At 40.4% G+C, this 24,536-nt stretch overlaps 1 protein-coding gene across 1 annotated transcript in view; it reads left to right on the top strand.

The window, feature by feature from the left end:
* The window catches only part of SLC7A11 (solute carrier family 7 member 11), a 314,366-nt gene that overhangs the window by 224,025 nt on the left and 65,805 nt on the right, over positions 1 to 24,536 (top strand). Inside the window, exons 8-9 of the mRNA XM_073641718.1 lie at positions 215 to 318; positions 3,821 to 3,917. Of these exons, the coding sequence (XP_073497819.1) occupies positions 215 to 318; positions 3,821 to 3,917 (201 nt within the window). The remainder of the gene's footprint in view (positions 1 to 214; positions 319 to 3,820; positions 3,918 to 24,536) is intronic.

Raw genomic sequence — 24,536 nt, 5'->3', positions numbered from 1 at the left:
AATAAGGATACTAGTCAAATAAATAAGTAGACTAATCCAAATAGTCCTAACTGAGAAGCAGGGACATATTGATCTTTCTGTTGGACTCAAGAAGGTACTAGGTATATAGGAATTTGACCCACAATAGGCACAAATCTAAACCAAACATGTATTTTGTCAAATGTCCATTAGTAGAATACATTTTAAAAATTCAAATTTCTTCAATTATTTTCAGACATATGCAGAACGTCTCCTGGGAAACATTTCTCTGGCAGTTCCCATTTTTGTTGCTTTATCTTGCTTTGGCTCAATGAATGGTGGAGTTTTTGCCGTTTCCAGGTAAGAAATATTAGAAATGCTAACTACTATTATTCCCATAATAGAATGGGGATATTCACTAAGCTAAATGTGACAGATTTATGGCTAAATTTACATAAAAATCCAGTTGTGCATGTCGTATGCCAGACTCATTACGTGTTTTAGCTCTTCACTAGACATTTTTGAAAAGTGTTTGCAAAATAGGGGCCAGGTATAGTGAGTGCTGTGGCTTAAAATGCCCCAAATTGAGCCAAAACTTTTGCACAAAATAGTGAACGAAATTAAATTGATTCATCTTCATTCTTCAGGATTGCAACACTCCCCTACATTTCAGCATCCTGCTATCCAGGTGCGCTGCGCTCATGATGATTCACAGTACAGACCAGCAACATGGTTATGCCACTGGTCTAAAGTTTGCAATCTCCAATTCAGCGATTTGACCAGCTTCAGATTTGGGCTTGCAAGCTGTATACCACACAGTCCTCTATTTGACCCTTGGAGAACAAATTATTGTAGAATAGTTTGTGGACTCCATATACAGTGTCCTTAAGTGCCAGAAGAGCGCAATCTCTTCTCAAGTGATGCCATTTTAGAAATTACACCCCTCTAATCTACAGGTGTAGTGACAATTTTGACTCCATGAGTGTTTTCTAGAAACAAGCAGCAGTGGATGTTGCCATGTGAAAATTGAAAATCTGACAGTGTAGTACTCAGTACATTGTAGTGCCCATTATATTGTAGTGCCCATACATTATGCCCAACTCATGCCTCTGGAGACATATACCCGTAAATTAATCGGGCTCTCATTGCTACAGAGATGCCAAACAAGGGGACACTAAATGTGAATTGGAAACACTGTGGGGCTCAGAAAGGAGGGTAACACTTGAATTTGGAAGTGCAGAATTTGCTGGATTTCTTTTGAGGGGCGAGGAGCCATAGCACTTCTCCAGAGCCTTTGTGCTACCAGCAATGTAGAAGCCCTTTATATTTCCATTGAGAGATGACAGACCTGAGTGGGGACTTGATTTTTGTGGATTAATTTGAAGTTTTTGTTGGGAACATTTTATATAATATTTTGGATTTATCTTGCGCTCTACTCTGAGCACTTACATGAAAATTTTCATCTAAATCTCCAAATGGCGTGATTCAGATTAAACCCCTGACTAGTCCATCAACTAAAATGAGGCAGCAGAGTCACTCTGGACTCTGACTGGCCTCTAGCCTGCTTCAGCTGTGTCCTTCATTTCAGAGGTGCACAAAACTGTGGCCGACCACGTTTTTATGCACGCTTAAAAAGATGGACACCACCGGATCATGGGCCAGACAGCATCTACAGTGCCTCCATCTGCCTCATTATAGGGAATCTTCTGCCGGAGGTTCTGTCTGATTCACGTATTTCAGAGATTTACAAATCCAGGTGTAAACGCTCAGTGCAGAGCACAGGATAAATGTGAGCCAAGCCTTACTGCGATCTTTGGGAGGCAGAATGACCAAATCAGCAGCACGTGAAGAATTGTTTTTATTTATTTTTTATACCATACCTCATGCAGTATATGTGATTACACTACTTTATTCTTCGGTTCGGATGCTTTTTTTGCAAAATGCAATTTTTGCATCTACATATTTTGAAAGCTATCATTTTTCTATATTTCTGCCAGCAGAGTCAAATGAGGACTTGTTTTTTGCAGGACAAGTTGATGGTTTTACTGGTACCATTTTCAGGCACATAATATGTTTTGATCGCTTTCTATTCTGATTTTTGTGAGGCAGAATGAACAAAAAACTCAGGAATTTTTTTTTTATGCCGTACATGATATGGTAAAAGTGATAAAATGGCTTTATTCCTCGGGTCAGTACAATTACAGCGATAGCACATTTATACAATTTTTTTTATGTTTTGACACTTTTACACAATGAAGACAATTTTATAGCAAAAGAATTGTTTTTGCATTTGTATATTCTGAGAGCTATAATTTTTTATTTCTCTGCTGACGCAGCTGTATGGCGGCTTGCTTTTTGCGGGGCAAGATAATATGTTTCAGCTATGCAATTTTTATTTATATTTGTCTTTTTGGTTACATTTTATTCCAATATTTTTGTGGTATGATGAAAAAGCATAGTTTTTTTGTCACGTTTTTTATTATTATTTGTTTTTATGGCGCACTCTGAAGGGGTTAAATAGTGTGACAATTTTATAGGTCAACTCGTTACGAATGCGGTGATACAACATATTTTTGTATATTTTTGCTTTTACATAAATATACCCATTTATTGGTTTAACATTTTTTCCTTTTTTTTTGTTTATTAATTTTATGATTTTTTTTTCCTCACAATTTTGTTTTTCTTTTGTTTTGACAGAAACCTCTTAGACCATGTTCTCAGCATGATCTATATAATCTAACAGGCTTGCCGTAGGTGGCTGTCCCAAAGGTCGTCATGACAACCTTGGGTTCCCATGGCAATGATCAGGCCCTCATAATGACGTCGCTGGGATGCCGATTTGAATATTCCCTGCCTTCTAAATGCTGCGATCATTATTGATCGTGGCATTTAAGAGGTTAAATGGCCCAGGGTGGTGCTGACACCACTCCTGGTAGTGGCAGACAGAGCTCGGTTATAATTTTCACTGAGTTTCTGACGGAAATCTTGCGGGCACAGCTCCTGTGCCCGCATGATCGCCATGACGTAAATTAACGTCATTTTGTGGGAACCCCTTTCCAACCATGACGTAAACCTATGTCAAATGCTGTGAAGTGGTTAAGGAAGTTTAAAAATTGTGAAATGTATCTCTTAAGATTTGAAAAATATATCACGCAGCTTGCAGCACTGTGTTGAATTTTGTAACCATGTTCATCTTCTGCCTGCCAGGTCTAGTTTTAAGCATCCTAAGTTTTAAATTGACCAGTTTCCAGATTTTGCAATTCAAACTGGAAAAATCTAGATATATCTTTCACGACCTGATGAGACAGGTGTTCTTACTTTAAAAAAACATGTCATACTGGCTCTATATTTGTTTATTGAAGTTTGAACTGAATGTCTACGCACTAATTGGAAACTCTTCTGTGCCCTCTTCCATGATGCTGCTGAGCTCTCACACTGCTCAGTACAAGCTGCAGCTGTCAGTTAAGCTGAATGGCCGGGAAAAGAATGAATAAACTTGGACTCATGAACGGTCTCACTCTTTAGAATGAACTCACCATAAAATGCTCATTTTAATATTAGGATTTTATAACCATTTTGTCATGAATTTTCAAAGGAAATGCATCAGTCTCATCAGGTCTGAGAGATCTATTTAATGGTGTATGCCATTTGCATTGTGAAATCTGATAAAATCTCAGGGTAAAAGAAGCAACAAAATGATAATTAGCAGTTGTTTCAAATAAGCAAACTTTTAGCCCTGTATTATCTATAGATAAGATATTGGAAACATAATTAAATTATGTAAATGTATATGTAAAAAAAACCAAAATGGCTTAATTACTGTATTGTTATTTGTAACATTTGTATTTATCTATTTAATCAGGATGTTCTACGTCGCCTCTCGAGAAGGTCACCTTCCAGAGATCCTTTCTATGATTCATGTACACAAGCATACTCCTTTGCCTGCTGTCATTGTTTTGGTAAGCTATGAACATCTTTGATGGCTTTAACTTACAGCAATTTTAACAATGATTATTTATTGTTGCTTTTTGCAGGTCCTCTAAAATGCACATTTTTCAGGGCAGCATGTTTATTGTGAATGTTTTATAACTGCCACCATTATAGAGCTGGTTTTAGAGAAAATACATTATCTGGATGTACATATGTAGGGTAGGAATGTTTGTATAGTGGATTCTTGGCACATAGTTTGTGCTGTTTATTTGATGTTAAAAGCATATTTAAAATAAAAAACATAGTGATCAACAGAACAAAATGACAAAGATCGCGTATCCAAGTGTTTACTGAAAAAGTTTATTTTAACTATTGCAGACCACTCAAAAACTTTAAAAATTCAGGCAGTCCTTGTTCTTCTCTGCAGTGATATTCTAAAACATCACTGCATGGTAGAGCAGCTGTATGTGATTGTACAGATGCAGAAACAGGGAGCTGGTGGTCAAACACAGCCGAGATCCCCATAGAGAATGCAGAAATGTTTTTTTACCGTCTCTGCCTTCTCTACTGCTATGTATACTGTGTTAAACAAGCACTATGTACATAGCATATAGGAAGCGCTAACCGTACTTCCTCCCCTGACCCATCAATCATATGATTGCTGGGTGTAAGTATGGAGCAGGACCTACTGGATCCTAGGAGAATCAGACTGCTTTGCTATACAGGCAGGAGGCTGCATTACCACAGTAACTGAGGCTAATATATCAGCTCCAGGTACAGGGGAAATCAAATGAAAAAAAAGAATTTAAATGATGAAATGCCCCCCAAAGGTGTTTCATGGGAAGCACAATATGTAAAATAAATAACAATAAATAAAAAACAGTTAAAAAAAGTAACTGCCAATCCAAATCATTAATAATAAAACAACAAAACAAGGGTGAACAAAAAATTAGATTCCTGAGAACGGTTAATATAAGAAATTTCATACCCTGGTGGTATATAATATTCTCTAATCAGAAATCCGGACTAATGTAAACCAGAGGACAGTCGGAAAAACGAAGGTAGGAAAAAGGAGAGCAGTCTGACCATAGAGTCCCAAACCGTCATGTGCAGTGGAAATCAAAATAAGTTTATTTATTACAGGTGACAACAATGGATAACAAAACAATGCCTAGAAATGATAAAATAAATACACTAAAAACATCTAAAAACAGGGGCGCATGTCCGGGAAATATGTAGAAATCATGATGGGAACAGCCAATCTCTCAAACAATAAATAGCAAGATATAAACGTCACATATGCAAAAAATAATAAAATACAGTATAAATATGTATCATATGCCAAAACCATGCAAGTGGAGCAAGAAAAATAAATGAATACTAAAATTGTGTAATAGATGATATACAGTACAGACCAAAAGTTTGGACACACCTTCTCATTTAAAGATTATTCTGCATTTTCATGACTATGAAAATTGTACATTCACACTGAAGGCATCAAAACTATGAATGAACACATGTGGAATTATATACTTAACAAAAAAGTGTAAAACAACTGAAAATATGTCTTATATTCTAGGTTCTTCAAAGTAGCCACCTTTCACTTTGATGACTGCTTTGCACACTCTTGGCATTCTCTTGATGAGCTTCAAGAGGTAGTCACCGGAAATGGTCTTCCAACAATCTTGAAGGAGTTCCCAAAGATGCTTAGCACTTGTTGGCCCTTTTGCCTTCACTCTGCGGTCCAGCTCACCCCAAACCATCTCGATTCGGTTCAGGTCTGGTGACTGTGGAGGCCAGGTCATCTGGCGTAGCACCCCATCACTCTCCACCTTGGTCAAATAGCCCTTACACAGCCTAGAGGTGTGTTTGGGGTCATTGTCCTGTTGAAAAATAAATGATGGTACAACTAAACGCAAACCAGATAGAATAGCATGCCGCAGCAAGATGCTGTGGTAGCCATGCTAGTTCAGTTTGCCTTAAATTTTGAATAAATCCCCAACAGTGTCACCAGCAAAGCACCCCCACACCATCACACTTCCTCCTCCATGCTTCACGGTGGGAACCAGGCTTGTAGAGTCCATCCGTTCACCTTTTCTGCGTCGCACAAAGACACGGTTGTTGGAACCAAAGATCTCAAATTTAGACTCATCAGACCAAAGCACAGATTTCCACTGGTCTAATGTCCATTCCTTGTGTTCTTTAGCCCAAACAAGTCTCTTCTGCTTGTTGCCTGTCCTTAGCAGTGGTTTCCAGCAGCTATTTGACCATGAAGGCCTGCTGCACAAAGTCTCCTCTTAACAGTTGTTGTAGAGATGTGTCTGCTGCTAGAACTCTGTGTGGCATTGACCTGGTCTCTAATCTGAGCTGCTGTTAACCTGTGATTTCTAAGGCTGGTGACTCGGATAAACTTATCCTCAGAAGCAGAGGTGACTCTTGGTCTTACTTTCCTTGGGCGGTCCTCATGTGAGCCAGTTTCTTTGTAGCGCTTGATTGTTTTTGCAACTGCACTTGGGGACACTTTCAAAGTTTTCCCAATTTTTCGCACTGACTGACCTTCATTTCTTAAAGTAATGATGGCCACTCGTTTTTCTTTACTTAGCTGCTTTTTTCTTGCCATAATACAAATTCTAACAGTCTATTCAGTAGGACTATTAGTTGTGTATCCACCTGACTTCTGCACAACACAAATGATGGTCCCAACCCCATTTATAAGGCAAGAAATCCCACTTATCAAACCTGACAGGGCACGCCTGTGAAGTGAAAACCATTTCCGGTGACTACCTCTTGAAGCTCATCAAGAGAATACCAAGAGTGTGCAAAGCAGTCATCAAAGCAAAAGTTGGCTACTTTGAAGAACCTAGAATATAAGACATATTTTCAGTTGTTTCACACTTTTTTGTTAAGTATATAATTCCACATGTGTTAATTCATAGTTTTGATTCCTTCACTGTGAATGTACAATTTTCAAAGTCATGAAAATACAGAAAAATCTTTAAATGGGAACGTGTGTCCAAACTTTTGGTCTGTACTGTATAATAAATGATAAATGCTGCTGCAATTGAATATATACAAATAAATTAATATAAATATAAATGATATATTATATAGATATGAGTCCATCAATGTATCAATGTATATTTATACCTATATCAATATTAATAATACAGACACAATAGAGTCTCAAGCAGGGTAGGTACTTCCCAAGATCTACACCTATCATTAAGGACTCCAGTATGTAGCGATACAAATATAATACATTGTCACAACAGACCAGCAAATTCTTTGACAGGATGTAGCTAGTAATGAGCACAAGTGCTTGTTATTCGAGTTTGCCCAGTCATAAAACATGCGGGGATTGCCCGTGTTTGTCAGGCAATCCACGCATGTTTTGTGGATATCTAACAGTGGGAAACATGTGGGCGCGGGGACTCGAACATGTCACTTGAGCACCGGCAATACTCGGTGCGTACCTGAGCACCCATGGCAAATTCGACTAACAAGCACTTGCGCTCATCACTAGATACAACATAAATCATGACTACTTTACGTCATGATTTACTACTTTATCTCAAAACTGGTCATCTCTCAGCACTCATCTTGGAATACATGTAGCTAAGAGGTACAGTAAGGTAGGACACTTCTACAATAACATTTATGACAAACATCTTTGATGTGAAATATGTGATATTATGCTATCCTTTGACATGTATGACATGATACCAATGATATGCCCCTTTAATAAGACACTGATTATTTGCACCTATAGTATATACCAATGATATGATACCTGAGATATACACCTATGATATGACATCTGTGATTCTGAAACCTATGATTTAAACCTAAGACCCCATTCACACATAACTTTTTACCTTGTATGAAAAAAAAACAGTGTGTTGAATCTGAGTTTCATCCAGTTTTGGTCCATTTTTACCATCCTGGTATATAACATTTTTAACATGTTAGAAAAAAAACTAGTGTTAATCAGTGAAAAATGGACAGCATACAGATGTAACTCGGACGGCGTTCATGTGCTCTTCATTTTGCTGACCCATTCACATGAACAGGAGAGTTTGATCTGCAAATCAGATTTGCCTTCATATCTTAGCGGACTGGTCATGTAAAGAAATACTACAATGAGTCTATCAACATAGAAAATAAATAGAACTCGTAGATGATGTGCCGATGGGAGATTGGAGCCTTAGATATATAATTATGGTATACGCTGATCTTATTTTGCTATAATTTAAGGAATAATTCAGAGAAAAAAAGTTGCAAGTAAGAAAAAACATCCTTAGATATTCTGTATGAAATTCAGAGTCTTGGATTTTTGCAATTTGCTGAAAATATAACCTTTAATTTTGGCCTGACGACAATGAGTTATTAATAGTTATTGATTGTCCCTTTAAACAGTATTTCTTGGTTATCTGGAGACCTAAACTTGTCCATATTGCTTAGGAAGAAAATGATAAATCATTAGTGTAACATTACTTTTGCTTAGTTCCATTATTTTATTGCATTTGAAGGCCATGCAGCATCATGCTGTTATCAGTTTCACTGGCAGATTTGTGCATCTGCTCCTGGTATTTAACTCTCAGAGGCAGGAAAGTAAATCACTTCTTATTAGTGTGTGTTCCCTGGGATTGTATGGATGGAAAGGGACTGATTATTTCAGGCTCCTTCCCAGACATGAAGTCTTTTGAAACAGAGGTATGACTAATAAAACCTAAATTTGCTTAATTGGAAGTGAAGTAAAGCTCTATCGTCTGAGAATTCGCAACGGGCTCATCAGAGGCACCACTGTAATGAAGGACACAAACAAGTGTACACATTTATAATGGAAAAAGACTAGTCAGTAAATTGATTCTGTGGTTAAAAGTATGTTTTACAGGCAAAAAGACAAGATATAAAAACATACAGTATGCTTAGAGAGAGAAACAGAAAATTTAACATGCAACATTTGCATCATAGGAAAAGAATTGTACAGAAAATCCATAACTGAATATTGATGTAATTGTATTATCCTTATATTAGTATTAAAAATAATTTTAAATTATATATAATTATTATATTATCAAGAACAAACATTTATTCTTTACAGCCATAATAACAGTAATACATCTAATAATTAAATTATACGGATTAAATAAAAGTAGAACATGGTCATTGATTGAAAATTTAGAAAAGTCATTGAATGTCCTTCTTAGCAATCAATACTTGGCATATTTGTCCTCTTTAAAAAAAAAAATTGAAGCTGAGCTCTGATATACAATATCAAACTGTACTTTGCTCACCCTCCTGGGGTCCAGAGTTTAGTTTCCGGTGCTGTTCGCAGTTTATGATATTGAATAAGATGGTGTCGACAGAACACCAACCAATCAGTGAAATCAGCGGCCCTGATGGGTGCAATGCGTCAACATGGGCAGAGCCGCTGTGCCCACTGATTGGCTTACCAATGTGACATCAGGAGCAGTGCCAGAGATTGCTGCGTGTCAATACTCTACATCTTTTCCCAGCAGTTTCATGTCATGTCAATGAGTTATAAAATAGAGACACAATAAGAACTAGAGGGGAAAATGTAATAAACCTTGTTCTTTATGCCATTCTTAATAAAAAAAAGCATGCTGGACAGAGGTGCATCTAATTTATTAGGAGGCCCTCACTTATACAGCACCATTAATTGCACAGCACATTACAGACCTCATTATCACTGCCGCCATTGGGACTCACAATCTATCAGTATGTCAGGAAACTCATGCAGAGTCAGTACAGATAAACTTCTTCCAGATATTGTCATTGCTGGGATTTGAAGCCAAGACCCCAACGCTGCAAAGCTACAATGCTAACCACTGAGTCATCTTGTTTGTTAAGGAATTGGGCGCATCTCTTCCAGTGAGCAACCAGAACATCACATCCATGGCAGCATAGATTTATACTATGATTTATTCCAATTTCTGCTTAACGGGAACCTGACAGCTTTCCCAGGCCCCCTAAACTACCTCCATGTATTTATTAGTACCATTATACCTTTATTTTCTAATTGATTGCTGCATATACCAAGAATCATTCTTAAAGCTACGGTGGCGATATGCTAATTAGTGGTTAAATAGTCATGGGGGCGTTGTTTTCCCCAGACTGGTCATCCCACTAATCATGTTACCATGCCCCTATAGGAATGAGTAACATGGTTTGAAATAAGGGCATCACTGTTGACTCTTTGCAAATCTCTGCTTTCTTCACAATGCGCATTCATCTGGTGTACACATCCCGGCTTCATTGGCCCTCATTGGTAATACATGAATTCCAATATGAATGTTAAAAAAAGTTAGGTACTATGTTAACAATTTTTTTTATCGAAAAGTGTAAAAGCCTTCCAACCGCTCAAAGTTAACCTCATATAGATGGTCCCTAGCTTTAATGACTCACCTCTCCATGTGACCAGACAGCCCTCCAATGAAATGGGGGAAAAAAAATGAAACTTTTTTCGGAAAGATGGATAAGGGTGCAAAGACTGGGAGAGACAACACCCCCCAATAATATATTCTAAAGAAAAAAAAGGGGCCCGCACACCTTAATTATTCACTTAATATGCACAAATAAGTTATGGCCACTATCCACACATATACATATACGATGCATCAGCATGAATTCCACTATTGTTATACACAGAAAAAGAGTGAGTACTTGGCTAACATCTTTTTATCTAAAAATGTAAATGCAGCAATTTATCTAGACACTACAAGTGAAATTTTTATTAGTTCTCTGTCACCTACAAGTGCTTGTGCTTCGTTTGAACAGTCATTGTATGCTAACAGACTCCTTTTAACATGCAGAAATAGTGGATGTGGTTTTAGCTTATAACCCAACACTATGATTAGGCATAATGAAAAATAGTAGAGGTCGGATATCCACAGGTTATGCCACGTATCATAGTTGTCAGTCTCGAGAATGTGGACCAATCTATCTTTGGTGTTGATGGAGCGATGGACACACAAGTGCTGCTCTCTCCATTATATGGATGTTCCAGAAAATAACTGAGCATCCTGGGTACAAGATGAAGCCCTGTTCTCAAGAAAACTATTATGTGTAGAAGTTGGACCAGCATATATCTAACTTTATTGGCATTTCCCATGTGTATACCAAATATGTCTGAAATGGGAATACCTTTTAGAGGCTTAAAGGGATGTTCTCATGTTATGAAATTGGTATAGCCAGTTAAATAAGCAAGTTTCATTTCATTTTGTTTTATATGTGATGTCGGTTTCCTGCTACAAAGATTTTAATCTTACATATAAGTTTATAGCTTGTTGCCAAGGAGATAAACCACCAAAGACTTGCCGAATGAGCATAGAAGTTACTTTTCAGGAGAGGCGTGAACGCCTAAGATCTCAGTCATCTCTCTATTCTACACAGCATTTAGCCAGCTGCTCCCCTCCCCCTCCCAATCTGCTCCTGATGTGGAGCTGATGTTATCAGTTCAGCAAAATCTCAATCACTGGCCTCCAACCCCACCATCAGCAGTTTCCAGAGCAGTTCTAGTAATCGCTGCTCACTTGTGCCATGAGCTTGGCCAAAGACACTGTTATCTCTATATTCAAATACAGTGATAACAGTGTAGACAACAGAACCAGCCAAGACAGATCTGAGCGCAGGTCTGGCATTAGATGGGGTAAACAGATTGGGCACTTGCTCAGGGCTCCCTATCCACAAAGGGACCTTCTCTGATTTCACTCCTCTTCTTCTTTCTGCAATGAGTCTTCATACTCAGCAATGCTGAAACTCAGTGCTGTGCTGCATGCAAGTTCACTGCGGGCAGCAGTCACGTAGACACAAGTCCTTGGTGCATTCCTGAACTTCTCTGCTGCAGTTAATCTACAATGAATCAGGAGCATCTGCTCCAACATTCCCCCTTGTTAAAACTGGAAAGAGAATTACTGATCTTAATGAATAGGGGCAATGGAGTGCTAAATATTCTCCTGGTTCCAATAGGTTGTAGATTCAATATTAATTGTACCTACCTCCTTTAAGTTTTGGTAGCAATAATCAATAAATTAGAGACAGAAAATAACATAATGATATTTTTATAATTAGTAGTAGTAATAGTAGTAGCAGTAGTATTACTATTATTATTAATTTTGTGTCTAATTTAAAATAGGTACAATTAATATTGCTATTGGGACCAAAATAATATTTATTAATTAATAATAATAAAAACGTTCTGTGATATTATAAAATAAATTATTGAGTTTGTATTTTTTCAAAAAAAATTGTGAAATCCAGTTTCCTTTTATAGAGATTGCATCATGTCAAAAAGAATTGAATATAAAATAAATGTTTAAGCGCTATTATAAACAAAGATGAAACATTTTTCAGTGTTGCTTTAAGTGTTAAAAAATAACAAGTGTGATCTACATTACAGCACTAGCGGAGCCAGTGTCACAATCATATAACCATTTAATAGCCCATTTCATACATAAGAAATAATTCATGCATTGCTTGAGGATGGATTAAGGAGCATCTGAAGTGCATGCTATCTGGAGACTTGCTAAGCCTATTGAGTGTTCAGCATACACACATATGCCCATAAGTCTACCTTGAAATTAGAAAATCTCTGGATTAAACACTTTCTGTAGTTTTAAAACCGTTTTGAAAATGACAGTGTTGGTTCTCCGAATTGTGATAGATTTCACCTTGAGTTGTCAAGGGCGCAAGTATGAAGTTTGAAAGCAACAAAAACATTTGAAACAGTCGTATTGTCTGATTTACAGTATATATATATATATATATATATATATATATATATATATATTTATATATATACTGTTTATATTGTATTGTATATTTATAACAATGTGCATATAATATAGTATAGTTCAGTTTTATACACACTAGAGAGAAAAAGAGAGGGAATATGGAATACTTTTAATAAACAAAAATAAGAACAATTTAAATACATCTATATATCATATATCATAAATCAAGTGGTTTCTCCAAATTCAACAAAAATCACCACTTTTTCTGACTCAGAATTATTCAACCCCTTCATGCCAAGTGTCTTTAGTACTTAATAGAGCATCCTTTAGCTGTTATGAGCTGTTGCAAGTTTCTAAGGCATCTCTTAGCCTATTCCTCATGGCCTCTGGTTTCCTAGTATTTTTGGGTTTATGTGCAGCAATCACCTTTTTCAAATCCTACTCAAGAATTTCCAAGGTGTTAAAGTCAGGCAACTGTGAAGGACACTTCCGAATCTTCTATGTTGTGTACTGAAACCAGCCAACATGGAAAAATGACAATGCTCATCAGGTTTTTCTACATTTCAGCCCATTGGTGAGTGCTGTCATTGTTCCATGTTGGATGTATATTTTTACTTAGTGGATTTCTTGGCATTTTATTTATTTTGTTAAGCTTGTTGCCATGAGATTGCTGGAGACAACTTTTGTTTCTTTGAATGTCTTCTGAATCCAAACATTAATGGACATTGAGGTATGTGTGTGATCGAGATCCAATGACAGCTGTGGTCCAATGATACCCAAGCTTCAGCCGCCTCAGAAAAGGCATGTCTTTTTCACCAGGATTTTCTGATACTTGATTGAATCCATTTTTTTCTTTACACATTGCAAGTTTCCAGTACCAAAAAAAGCAAAGCAGCCCCAGGCCATGACTGAGATATTGCCATGCTGGGTGTTCTCAGTATATGCTTGCTTCTTCCTCCTCCAGACATACTGCTGTTTCATAGGCCCCAAAAAGTCCAGTTCATTCACAGAACACAATCCCCAAATTTCTGTGTCTTGGTTTGGAGCATTTTGGAGCCATTTTCTTGTGGCTGTGAGTCAGAAGAGATGTACATCTTGGAATTCGGGCATGGAGACCTTCAGCATTTAGTATTTACCTTAATACTTTTGCTATCTTTTTACATCCTTTTCCTTCTTTGGGCAAATCAATTGACTTATTTTGTATGGACAATCACTATGTAAAAGACAATTTGGGTCTTCCAAAAGGAGAGTTTCTGTTCACAACTTGGACAGTCCCAATGAATCAGTGGCCCATGTAAAATAAAAAATACCATATACTCACTTGTCGGACTGGCTCCATTTCAGCAATGTTGATGCTGTATTTTCCGGGGCTTGCATGACATTATGTCACATGAATGCTGCAACCAATCTGATGGGCTCCAGTGTTTATGTGACATAACAATGTCCCGCAGCAACCTGCAGACAATGGGAGATCCAGCATGTCAAAGTAAAGGACAACCACTTAAAGCTAATAAAATGGACATGAGAGTTTCATCCTAAGAATGTGAGAGCAGCCCAATAGCAGCCACTGTTTGACTGTAGGCTGACATGACATATCAATGTCACGTAAGCCCCTGAAGATCAGACGACAACATTGCTGGAACAGCGCTGATGGGGGAGATGAGTACAAAATGTTTTTATTTTACATTGGGGAATGTAAGTTGTAGCATTTGAGAATGGGTTATTGAAGCAATGTAAAGCCCCTTCAATAAATGTTTAGAAGGTGGTTCTGTGTGGGGAATCCCTCTTTTTATGCTCCCTTTAGATGGGTTGTCCCATCTAGAGCCTTTTTGGCATATGATATGTTGTAAATGTCTAATAGCTGTTGTTTGGGTTTTTTACACTGTTGAAAACAGGGACCTGGCCTCAAGATTACAATTTCTCTTGGGATCAATAAAGTGTATCATATAATATCGTATCGTAAAATACTTAAAGGTATCAGCAGTGGAACCTGCATCTATTGGATATTTATGCCAAAAAAGTCACAGATGAGACAGTCCAGGGAATCTGTCACCAGAATTTTACTATGTAATCTGAGAGCAGCAGGATGTAGGGACAGAGATTCTGATTCTAGTGAGGTATCATTTATTGGTCTGCTTGGTGGAGTATTGATAAAATCACTGTTTTCTCTGAACGTTGAGCTCTGTAACCTCGCCCACACCATTAATTCACAGTTTTATGTTTACACTGTAGATGGGCATAAAGCTGATATACAGTGCCTACAAGTAGTATTCAACCCCCTGCAGATTTAGCTGGTTTGATAAGATGCAAATAAGTTAAAGCCTTCAAACTGCAAACGAGAGGTTTTATGAACAGAAGCATAAATCTTACAAACCAAAAAGTTATGTTGCTCCGTTGAATTTTATTAAATTTTAAACATAAAAGTGTGGGTCAATTATTATACAACCCCTATGTTTAATATTTTGTGGAATAACCCTTGTTTGCAATTACAGCTAATAATCGTCTTTTATAAGACCTGATCAGGCCGGCACAGGTCTGTGGAGTTATCTTGGCCCACTCCTCCATGCAGATCTTCTCCAAGTTATCTAGGTTCTTTGGGTGTCTCATGTGGACTTTATTCTTGAGCTCCTTCCACAAGTTTTCAATTGGGTTAAGGTCAGGAGACTGACTAGGCCACTCCAACACCTTGTCTTTTTCCCTCTTGAACCAGGCCTTGGTTTTCTTGGCTGTGTGCTTTGGGTCGTTGTCTTGTTGGAAGATGAAATTATGACCCATCTTAAGATCCTTGATGGAGGAGCGGAGGTTCTTGGCCAAAATCTCCAGGTAGGCCGTGCTATCCATCTTCCCATGGATGCGGACCAGATGGCCAGGCCCCTTGGCTGAGAAACAGCCCCACAGCATGATGCTGCCACCACCATGCTTGACTGTAGGGATGGTATTCTTGGGGTCGTATGCAGTGCCATCCAGTCTCCAAACGTCACGTGTGTGGTTGGCACCAAAGATCTCGATCTTGGTCTCATCAGACCATAGAACCTTGAACCAGTCTGTCTCAGAGTTCTCCAAGTGATCATGAGCAAACTGTAGACGAGCCTTGACATGACACTTTGAAAGTAAAGGTACCATACAGGCTCGTCTGGAACGGAGACCATTGCGGTGGAGTACGTTACTTATGCTATTGACTGAAACCAATGTCCCCACTGCCATGAGATCTTCCCGGAGCTCCTTCCTTGTTGTCCTTGGGTTAGCCTTGACTCTTCGGACAAGCCTGGCCTTGGCACGGGAGGACACTTTCAAAGGCTCTCCAGGCCGTGGAAGGCTAACAGTAGTTCCATAAGCCTTCCACTTACGGATGATGCTCCCAACAGTGGAGACAGGTAGGCCCAACTCCTTGGAAAGGGTTTTGTACCCCTTGCCAGCCTTGTGACCCTCCACGATCTTGTCTCTGATGGCCTTGGAATGCTCCTTTGTCTTTCCCATGTTGACCATGTCTGAGTGCTGTTCACAAGTTTGGGGAGGGTCTTAAATAGTCAGAAAAGGCTGGCAAAAGAGATCTTTAATCCACACATGTGAAGCTCATTATTCTTGGTGCCTGAACTACTTCTTAATACTTTAGGGGGACCAAACAGAATTCTTGTGGTTTGAGGGGTTGAATAATAAATGACACTCTGAATTAACTTTTAACGTTTAAAAAAAAAAAAAAAAAAATTTGCTGCAGTGCATTTCCCTCTTCCAGGCTGATCTACAGTACAAATGTCACAATGCCAAGTTAATTCCGCATGTGTCAACCAGCTAAATCTGCAGGGGGTTGAATACTACTTGTAGGCACTGTAAGTGGTGAGGGCGGGGTTATGGCACAAGACTACTAGTCCTTTAGTGATAATGTCCTACTGATAAAACACTTATTTTTATTGAAACTACAACAAGCAGCCCAGAAAGTGACACATCACTGGAATCAGAGCCTCTACATCATGCTCTTAGCTTAAATAGCAAAAACCTGATAACAGATTCCATTTAAATATTTTGGACATTGATGCATTATCTATATCTATCTAGCTATCTATTCTATAAGAAAAGAAGGCAGCACTCCAAAAAATTTTTCTTATTGAATGTATAATATAGGACAACAGAATCATTGTCTGGGAGGCTTTGCACCCATGTGTGCATAACTGGTGCTTTTCCATTTTCTTATAAAATATCCAGCTATCTAGATATAGATATGGAATAAATTAATAAATACGAAACATACATGTAACTTGCTATTTTGGGCTCTTCTTGTATTTTCTTGGTTGGTTAATTTGGGAAACTGATTCATTGTTAGCTGTCGACAGGTTTCCATATAAGAGATTGCAATAATTGGTTGATCCGTCAATGTGATTCCATGGTGGTGCTGAATGAACAGCTCCATGTCTCTGTTGAATTATGTACAGATATATATTGTTTCCCATCTTTCATTGTTATTGTAGTATCTCGGCAGCTTTTATTGCTGGAGCTGAGTGCTTCTCATCTCCACTACTCAGGGACTATGAAAGGTCAGGTTTTAAGGCTATCTCTACCCCAGCACAGACAGTCTAATGCACTAGATTAGATCACTGCTTGTTATTGATCAATAGGATAAAACTTAATGCCTGCCCAATCTGTGGCCATTCATTAACCTATTCATTTACTTTTACAAAACTGCTTGAAACCAAACAAAGAATATATTGCAGGCCATGAATAGTACAAATTAAAATCCACCATCTTTAATATGTGACAAAGACATTGCAGAGCTTTATTAGTTTCTCTAAATGACAGCCCTGCTACATCAGCTCAGCACATTGGATGACAGTTTTCCCTCAGTAAATCAGTAGAGTAAGATTGAGTTTGTCATTTCACTCAACTCATCATGACCGCAGCACGTGCAATCTATGGTTTACAACAGGACCGCAGGTAATCATGCTAAGCCACTGGAAAGTGGTAAATGCACGATTGTGAAACTGACTGTCTATATCTTTTTCACTCTTCACTTCAGTATAGGTCCCTTACATATTTATACCTGATGTACAAATTTTTGTCAAAATTTGGACCTAAAAGTTTAGCTCAGAACATGAAGTTGCTCAAATAAACCATTACATGGCGCTTTCAGTCCTGCTATATCTGTCATTATGATTACCTTTCATTCTAATTCATTTTACATTCATTTTACATTACTGAGTCTTCACTGTTAAAATGCGTGTATGACCGTTAAATGCGAACCTACAGAAGCATCATCATAATATTACTGGGACTTCTTCCCGGTGCCACTGTCACCTGTAAATAACGCAGGGTTAAAAAAGCTACCAAAGCTGACGCACTAACTGCTGGATATCTTATAGGTGACAAACCTTTTTGTACAAACTACTCAGTCCACAAAAAAAAGAACAGACATGTGAACTGCCCCATAGACTATACTAGGTACAAGTTCTATCCGTGTAAAACGTAGATAGAACTTGTACATGAAAAGCAGAGATCTGAATGAGCTCTTAGTCTACTGGCCTTATACTGAATCTCATAGACTTTCATTGAGAAAACAGCTACTGCCGCACATACTAGACCATACATGTCAAACTCTGCCCCATGGGCTAAATCTGGCCCGCAAGGTGTAACATAGTTTGTAAAGCCGAATAAAGACTTGCGTCCATCAAGTTCGACCTGTTAGTTCTGTAATTGCTAAAGTTGATCCAGAGGAGGGCAAAAACCCCAAATGATTTGGCCAATCTTCACCTGAGGAAAAATTCCCTCCCGACTCTGAAACCAGCAGTCAGAATAAATCCTTGTATCAACCTACTATTTTATTTTATTTTTAAGTATATGCTGAAATCTGCCTGGTATCTAGAAATGCATCCAGTCCCCGCTTGAACTGGTGTAGTGAATCCGACATTACCGTCTCCTCACTCAGTGAATTCCATATTCTCACTGCTCTTACCGTAAAGAACCCATTCCTATGCTGGTGCTGAAACCTTTTCTCTTCCAGTCTTAGTGAATGCCCTCTTGTTACCGTAATATCCCTCCTTTTGAACAAATCCCGGGCAAGATCTCTATACTGTCCCCTAACATATTTGTACACATTTATTATGTCCCCCCTCAACCTTCTCTTTTCCAGGCTGAATAGTCCTAGTTTTGCCAACCCCTCTGGGTATTGCAGTCCCTCCATTCCCTTTATTAATTTTGTTGCCCTCCTTTGTACCTTTTCAAGCTCATTTATATCCTTTCTATATATTGGGGCCCATAACTGAGCACAGTATTCCAAGTGTGGTCTGACCAGTGCTTTGTACAGTGGAAGAACAATGTTCTCATCCTTTGCAGCTATACCTCTTCTGATACATCCCATTACCCTGTTTGCCCTTACAGCAGCGGCCTGACTTTGGGCACTCCAATTTAGTTTGCTATCAATCAAGATGCCCAAGTCCTTCTCCATCTCTGAATTCCCCAATGATTTCCCATTCAGTGAGTACTGGTGACTTCCATTTTTCCTTCCCATATGTATGACCTTACATTTCTCCTCGTTAAACCTCATTTGCCATTTAATGCTCCACCTACCCAGCTTATCCAAATCCCTCTGTAGGTCTGCACTGTCCTCTTTTGTATTAATTGTTTTACATAACTTTGTGTCATCTGCAAATATTGATATTTTACTATTTATCCCGTTGACTATGTCGTTAATAAAGATATTAAATAACATTGGGCGTAGTACAGACCCCTGTGGTACCCCACTAGTGATGCTTACCCAATCTGAGTATATTCCATTTATAACCACCCTCTGCCTTCTATCCTTTAGCCAGTTAGCTACCCACTTGCAGACATTTTCCCCCAGCCCCATCATTCTCATTTTGTATACCAACCTATTATGTGGCACGCTATCGAACGCTTTTGAGAAGTCGAGATTAGTGTTGAGCCACCCCCGTAGTGTTCGAGTTCGGTTCGGTTCGTCGAACACCCGTGTGTTCGCCGAACTGTTCGTCGAACTGTTCGTCGAACACCTTCGAACACCGTTAAAACCAATGGCAGGCAAACAAAAACACATAGAAACACATAGAAAACACCTTCAAAGGTGTCCAAAAGCTGACAAACTGCTCAGAAGACATAACTAACACATGGAAAAGTGACAAGTACATATAGTCATGCGAAAATAAAAGAGGTGGAGGAGTAAAAGGAGGGGGAGACACAGATATAGGCATGTCATGCCCTTCTAAAATCCAAAAAGTGAGAAGCCGACACGGCCAGTCCGCTCCTGCCCGTGCCACCTCCGTGTCGCCGGGTTTGTGCCAGAGCCGCGGTGAACCCTGACGGCCAGCCCCCCTCTCCCAATACTGGTGCCTGTCCGCTGGTGGGTCGAGCGAGCCCCCCTGTGGTGGAGGCAGCTCTAAGCTTTTTAATTTAAATTGTCTCTCTAATTTGAATGAATACACTTTAAATCCATTTACAAGGATCTATTGGAGGGCAAGTCTCATGCCAGCAGCCGCGGTAATTCCAGCTCCAGTAGCGTCCACTAAAGCTGCTGCAGTTAAAAAGCTTTTATAAGGATCGAGCTCGGCTGTCCACCGCATGGCATCCTACTGCCAGTCCGAGCCCCTATGCCTTGGGGTGCCTCCTGATGCTCTTCACTAAGTATCCCATGGTCCCGAAGCATTTCCTTTGAAAAAATTAAGTGTCTAAACTACAGGTGGTGCAGCTTGCTTAACAGCTGGGATAATCCGCTCACTAGCAGACACTGCTACTAGGCACAAAGTATTTCCTGGGCTAGATGCAGTTAAAAATTTGTAATTAGATACTCTCGTTGGATGCTGAGAAAGCATTCCATAGAGTCTCCTGGCACGCCATATATGATTCTCTTAAAAAGCTTGGGGTAGGGGTCTAGGGGACCCTTTTATAGCCAAAATCACGGCCCTGTATCGCAATACGTCACCTAGGCTGAAGATAAATGGAACTGTAGCACCCTGAGGGCTCGGTTGCTACAGACGTATTGCACCTCACCCAGAAGTGTGATATCTCACTCTCAGGTAAGGATGGAGTGTGGATCAGGACCCGACACCTGCATGCATTACACCACATTGCCGTGGGGCAGGGCGACCAATATGCCCCTGAGATGGGCACGACAGTCCCTGTCCCTGGCTGGAGTGGGGGGAGGGAACACTGAGGAAGGGGAACCCTGTAGTGCAGGAGCAGGGAGGAAGCAGTTCCTGGGTGCATTGAGAAGGGAGTATAAAAGGTGGGCACCATCTTAGTTCAGTGCAGAGAAGTCTGAGCAGAAGTGGCAGGGAGCAGGGGCTCTGCATGAGCTCTGCTCCGGAGACAGGCCTAGTAACAGAGGCCCAGGCCTGGAAGAGGGAGAAGGAAGGAAGAGGAGCGGAGAAGGCTCCAGGAACGAGGAATGAAGGGATCCCAGGGGTGCGGACGGGCGAGTCGCCACCGCACGCCCGAATCCACCTGCGTGGAGGGGTCAGGCCAAAGGGGGAGACCGGTCCCCGAACTAGTGGAGGCAGGAAACGACCCTCAGCTAGAAACCGGAGGCTCTGACATTTTATGTGGCGCAGCCCCTCGCTACACCCGCTAGGAAGGCACCACTTAGGGTCAGGGAAACTGGCGCCAAGTTTACCAAGAGGAGGCCCGAGGCAGCCGGACAGAAGTGTTGGTAAGAAAGGCCAGACAAAGGACACACAAAGGGGGTCCTGTGAAGTGCTCCAAAGTTATCTGGGAGTTGTCTGAGCCCCTCACCTGGTGAGCACAGTACGACGTGGGCAGCCGTTACCTGCAGACGTGGTCTGGATAATAAGAACTGTGAGTAAAGGCCCTGAACTGCATCACTGACTCCGTGTCGTTACTGCTGCTGCCCTGCACCATCACCCCCATCCTCCGCATACACTGCCCTGAGGCTATACTCCTCCCGTGGGGAGTTATGCTACGCTCTGCTGCACCCACAACACCAGCCTCAGTGGTCTGCCCTGTAGCGGCGGTTCACTCTGACCGCAATCCACGGGTGGCGTAGTCGGACATTTAAACATGAAAACCACATAAATAGTTCCGCCACTGGTTTGACCGCCCTGAGCCACGGAACTGGGTCGCCGCCACGAAGACTACAACCACCAGCATCCACCAAAAAGGGTCCGGCTCCGGGTGTCCCAAGGCCCAGGGGGTGCGTCAGAACATTTTCATCACCTTTCACAATCACCAATGGGACAAGGCAGTGATGTCCTCTGTCCCCTCTCTTATACATCCTAGTGACGGAGCACCTGCTCTCATCAATTCGCCATAACCCCAATATTAGGTGGATTGAGGTGGGAGGCACCGAGTACAAGTGCTCTCTATTTGCTGATGATGTCCTAGTATATATCACTCAATCACATATATCCATCCATGCTGTTATGGCTGAAATAGATCACTTTGTTACATGGTCAAATTTTAAAATCAATGCAGCGAAGTCTGAGGCCCTCGATGTCTCCCTCCCCAAATCCATATAGGATTCCATCCAGTCCAACTTTCCCTTTGCCTGGCCCTCACAGGGTATCAAATACTTAGGAATTCCTATTCATAGAGACCTCTCCCATCTATGTTATCTTAATTTTGGGCCCTTTATTGAACAACTCCATACAGACCACGGTTGGCAAGTTAGAACTGTAAGATTCACTACGTGAACCACTGGTGTTTTGTGGAAAAGCACATGTACACTGCGTTCCAAATTATTATACAAAAAGTGTTTAGGAGTGATAAGGGAAGAATTTGTTTGTTTGTCAGTTAAACTCATTGATGGTGATGTGTGTCAGGGCTCTTTATATCACTGTAAGCAATTGCAGACACCTGTGCTAATTAGTTTGGCAGGTGTGTCCAATGAAAGGCAAGACTACTTAAGAAGGCTCTCTCACATTATTAAGCAGCCTACATTTTCTGCCAAAATGGGAAAGAAAAAGGATGTGTCGGCTGCTGAGAAGCAACAAATTGTGGAGTGTTTAGGTCAAGGCATGACTACAATCAACATTGTGCGATGATCAGGATGAAGTGTCTTGGCAATCAAGAAGTATGTAGCTGATTCACAGTACACACGTGTGCGTGCTGATAAGGGCAAATTGAGGACTCTTTCCTACAGGCAATTACGTCAGGTTGAAAGAGCAGCGGCAAAAAAGCCTTGTCATAGCAGCAGACAAGTTTTTGAAGCTGCTTGTGCCTCCAACGTCCCCCGAACAACAAGATGCAGGGTCCTTCAGAGGTTTGCAGCTGTGCATGCGCCATCCTGTCGACCTCCTCTATCCACTTCACACAAGCAGAAACGGCTCCAGTGGGCCAAACATTACCTGAAGACTGATTTCAAAACTGTTTTGTTCACGGATGAGTGCCGTGCAGCGCTCGATGGTCCAGATGGATGGAGTGGAGGATGGCTGGTTGATGGACACCCCACGCAAACACGGCTACAGTGCCAACAAGGAGGAGGTGGAGTAATGTTGTGGGCTGGAATCATGGGGAGAGAGATTGTCGGCCCCTTTAGGATCCCTGAAGGCGCTAAAGATGAACTCCATAATGTATGTGGATTTTCTCAAACAGCACTTCCTGCCATGGTTCAAGAAGAAGAACCGTGTATTTCACAGCAAGATCATTTTTCTGCATGATAATGCACCATCTCATGCTGCACATAAAACATCTGCATCTCTGGCTGATATGGGCATAAAAGGGGACAAACTTATGGTGTGACCCCCATGCTCCCCTGACCTCTACCCCATTCAGAACCTTTGGAGCATCATTAAAAGGAGTGTCTATGATGGCGGGAGGCAGTTCACATCTAAGCAACAGCTCTGGGAGGGTATTCTGTCCTCATGCAAAACAATTGAAGCAGAAACCATCCAAAACCTGACAAATTCAATGGACGAGAGAGTTCAGAAGCTCCTTTCGAACAAGGGGTCCTATGTGAAAATGTAACATCACCTAGAATAAAGTTTTGAGTTGAAAACTGTTTGATTTCAGTTTCTAACAACCTGCTAATGCTTATAATTTCAAAAATGACCATTTTTTTGGTCTTTATTAAAATGAAAAGGTTGATCGAAAAGTTTGGGGGATCTAAGAGTGTGGCAACCCAGTAGTCATGATTACTTCGAATTCTGACAATATGAGGGTCATGTTGCAGGTAGTGCAGCAAGAAGGCACTTATGTGCCTTGCGCATCTCGGAGCCCCAAAATTATTTTCCGGGCTAGATGCAGCTAAAAATTATTTTTAATTTTAAATCTGGTGAAGCTTTAGTATAGATGGCCTAATAGGATCAGTGCTGCACACTGCTACAAAGCCCAAATTATTTTCCAGTCAAGATACAGATAAACATGATTAGTAATTTGAAAGCTTAAAACGGTTGGTAGGGTGATTTTAACCAATCATCAAGCTTTTACTCTCCCCAGGATGACACAGGGGTGGAAAAGTCGTTTCGGATCCATGATTTGTTCATCTTTATGAACGTGAGTCTGTCTACATTATCAGTGGAGAGCCGCGTGCGCTTATCTGTCAGCACACCACCAGCAGCGCTGAACACACGTTCAGACAGAACGCTGGCTGCGGGGCATGACAAGATCTCCAAGGCGTAAGTGGCTAGCTCCGGCCATTTATCCAGATTGGAAGCCCAAAAAGAGCAAGGGTCCAGTGACACAGTCGTGGCTTCAATGTTTACTTGGAGATACTCCTGTACCATCGTCTCTAGGCGTTGACTATGTGTCAGACTTCTTGTCTCCTGTGGCCTTGCAAAGGATGGGCTAAAAAAGTGGTGAAATGATTCCGCAAAATTGATGTTACCAGCAGATACTGTGGTTCTGTTACGGTTTGAGTGCTGAACACTTGACGGTCCCACGGTTGGCAAGTTGGAACTGTGAGATTCACTACGTGCACCACTGGTATTTTGTGGAAAA

This window comes from Phyllobates terribilis, unplaced genomic scaffold (genome assembly GCF_046119375.1).
Source record: "Phyllobates terribilis strain yellow unplaced genomic scaffold, ASM4611937v1 Scaffold_1__5_contigs__length_1240528914, whole genome shotgun sequence".
Classification (NCBI taxonomy): Eukaryota; Metazoa; Chordata; class Amphibia; order Anura; family Dendrobatidae; genus Phyllobates; species Phyllobates terribilis.
This window is presented reverse-complemented; position numbering and strand designations above follow the sequence as displayed.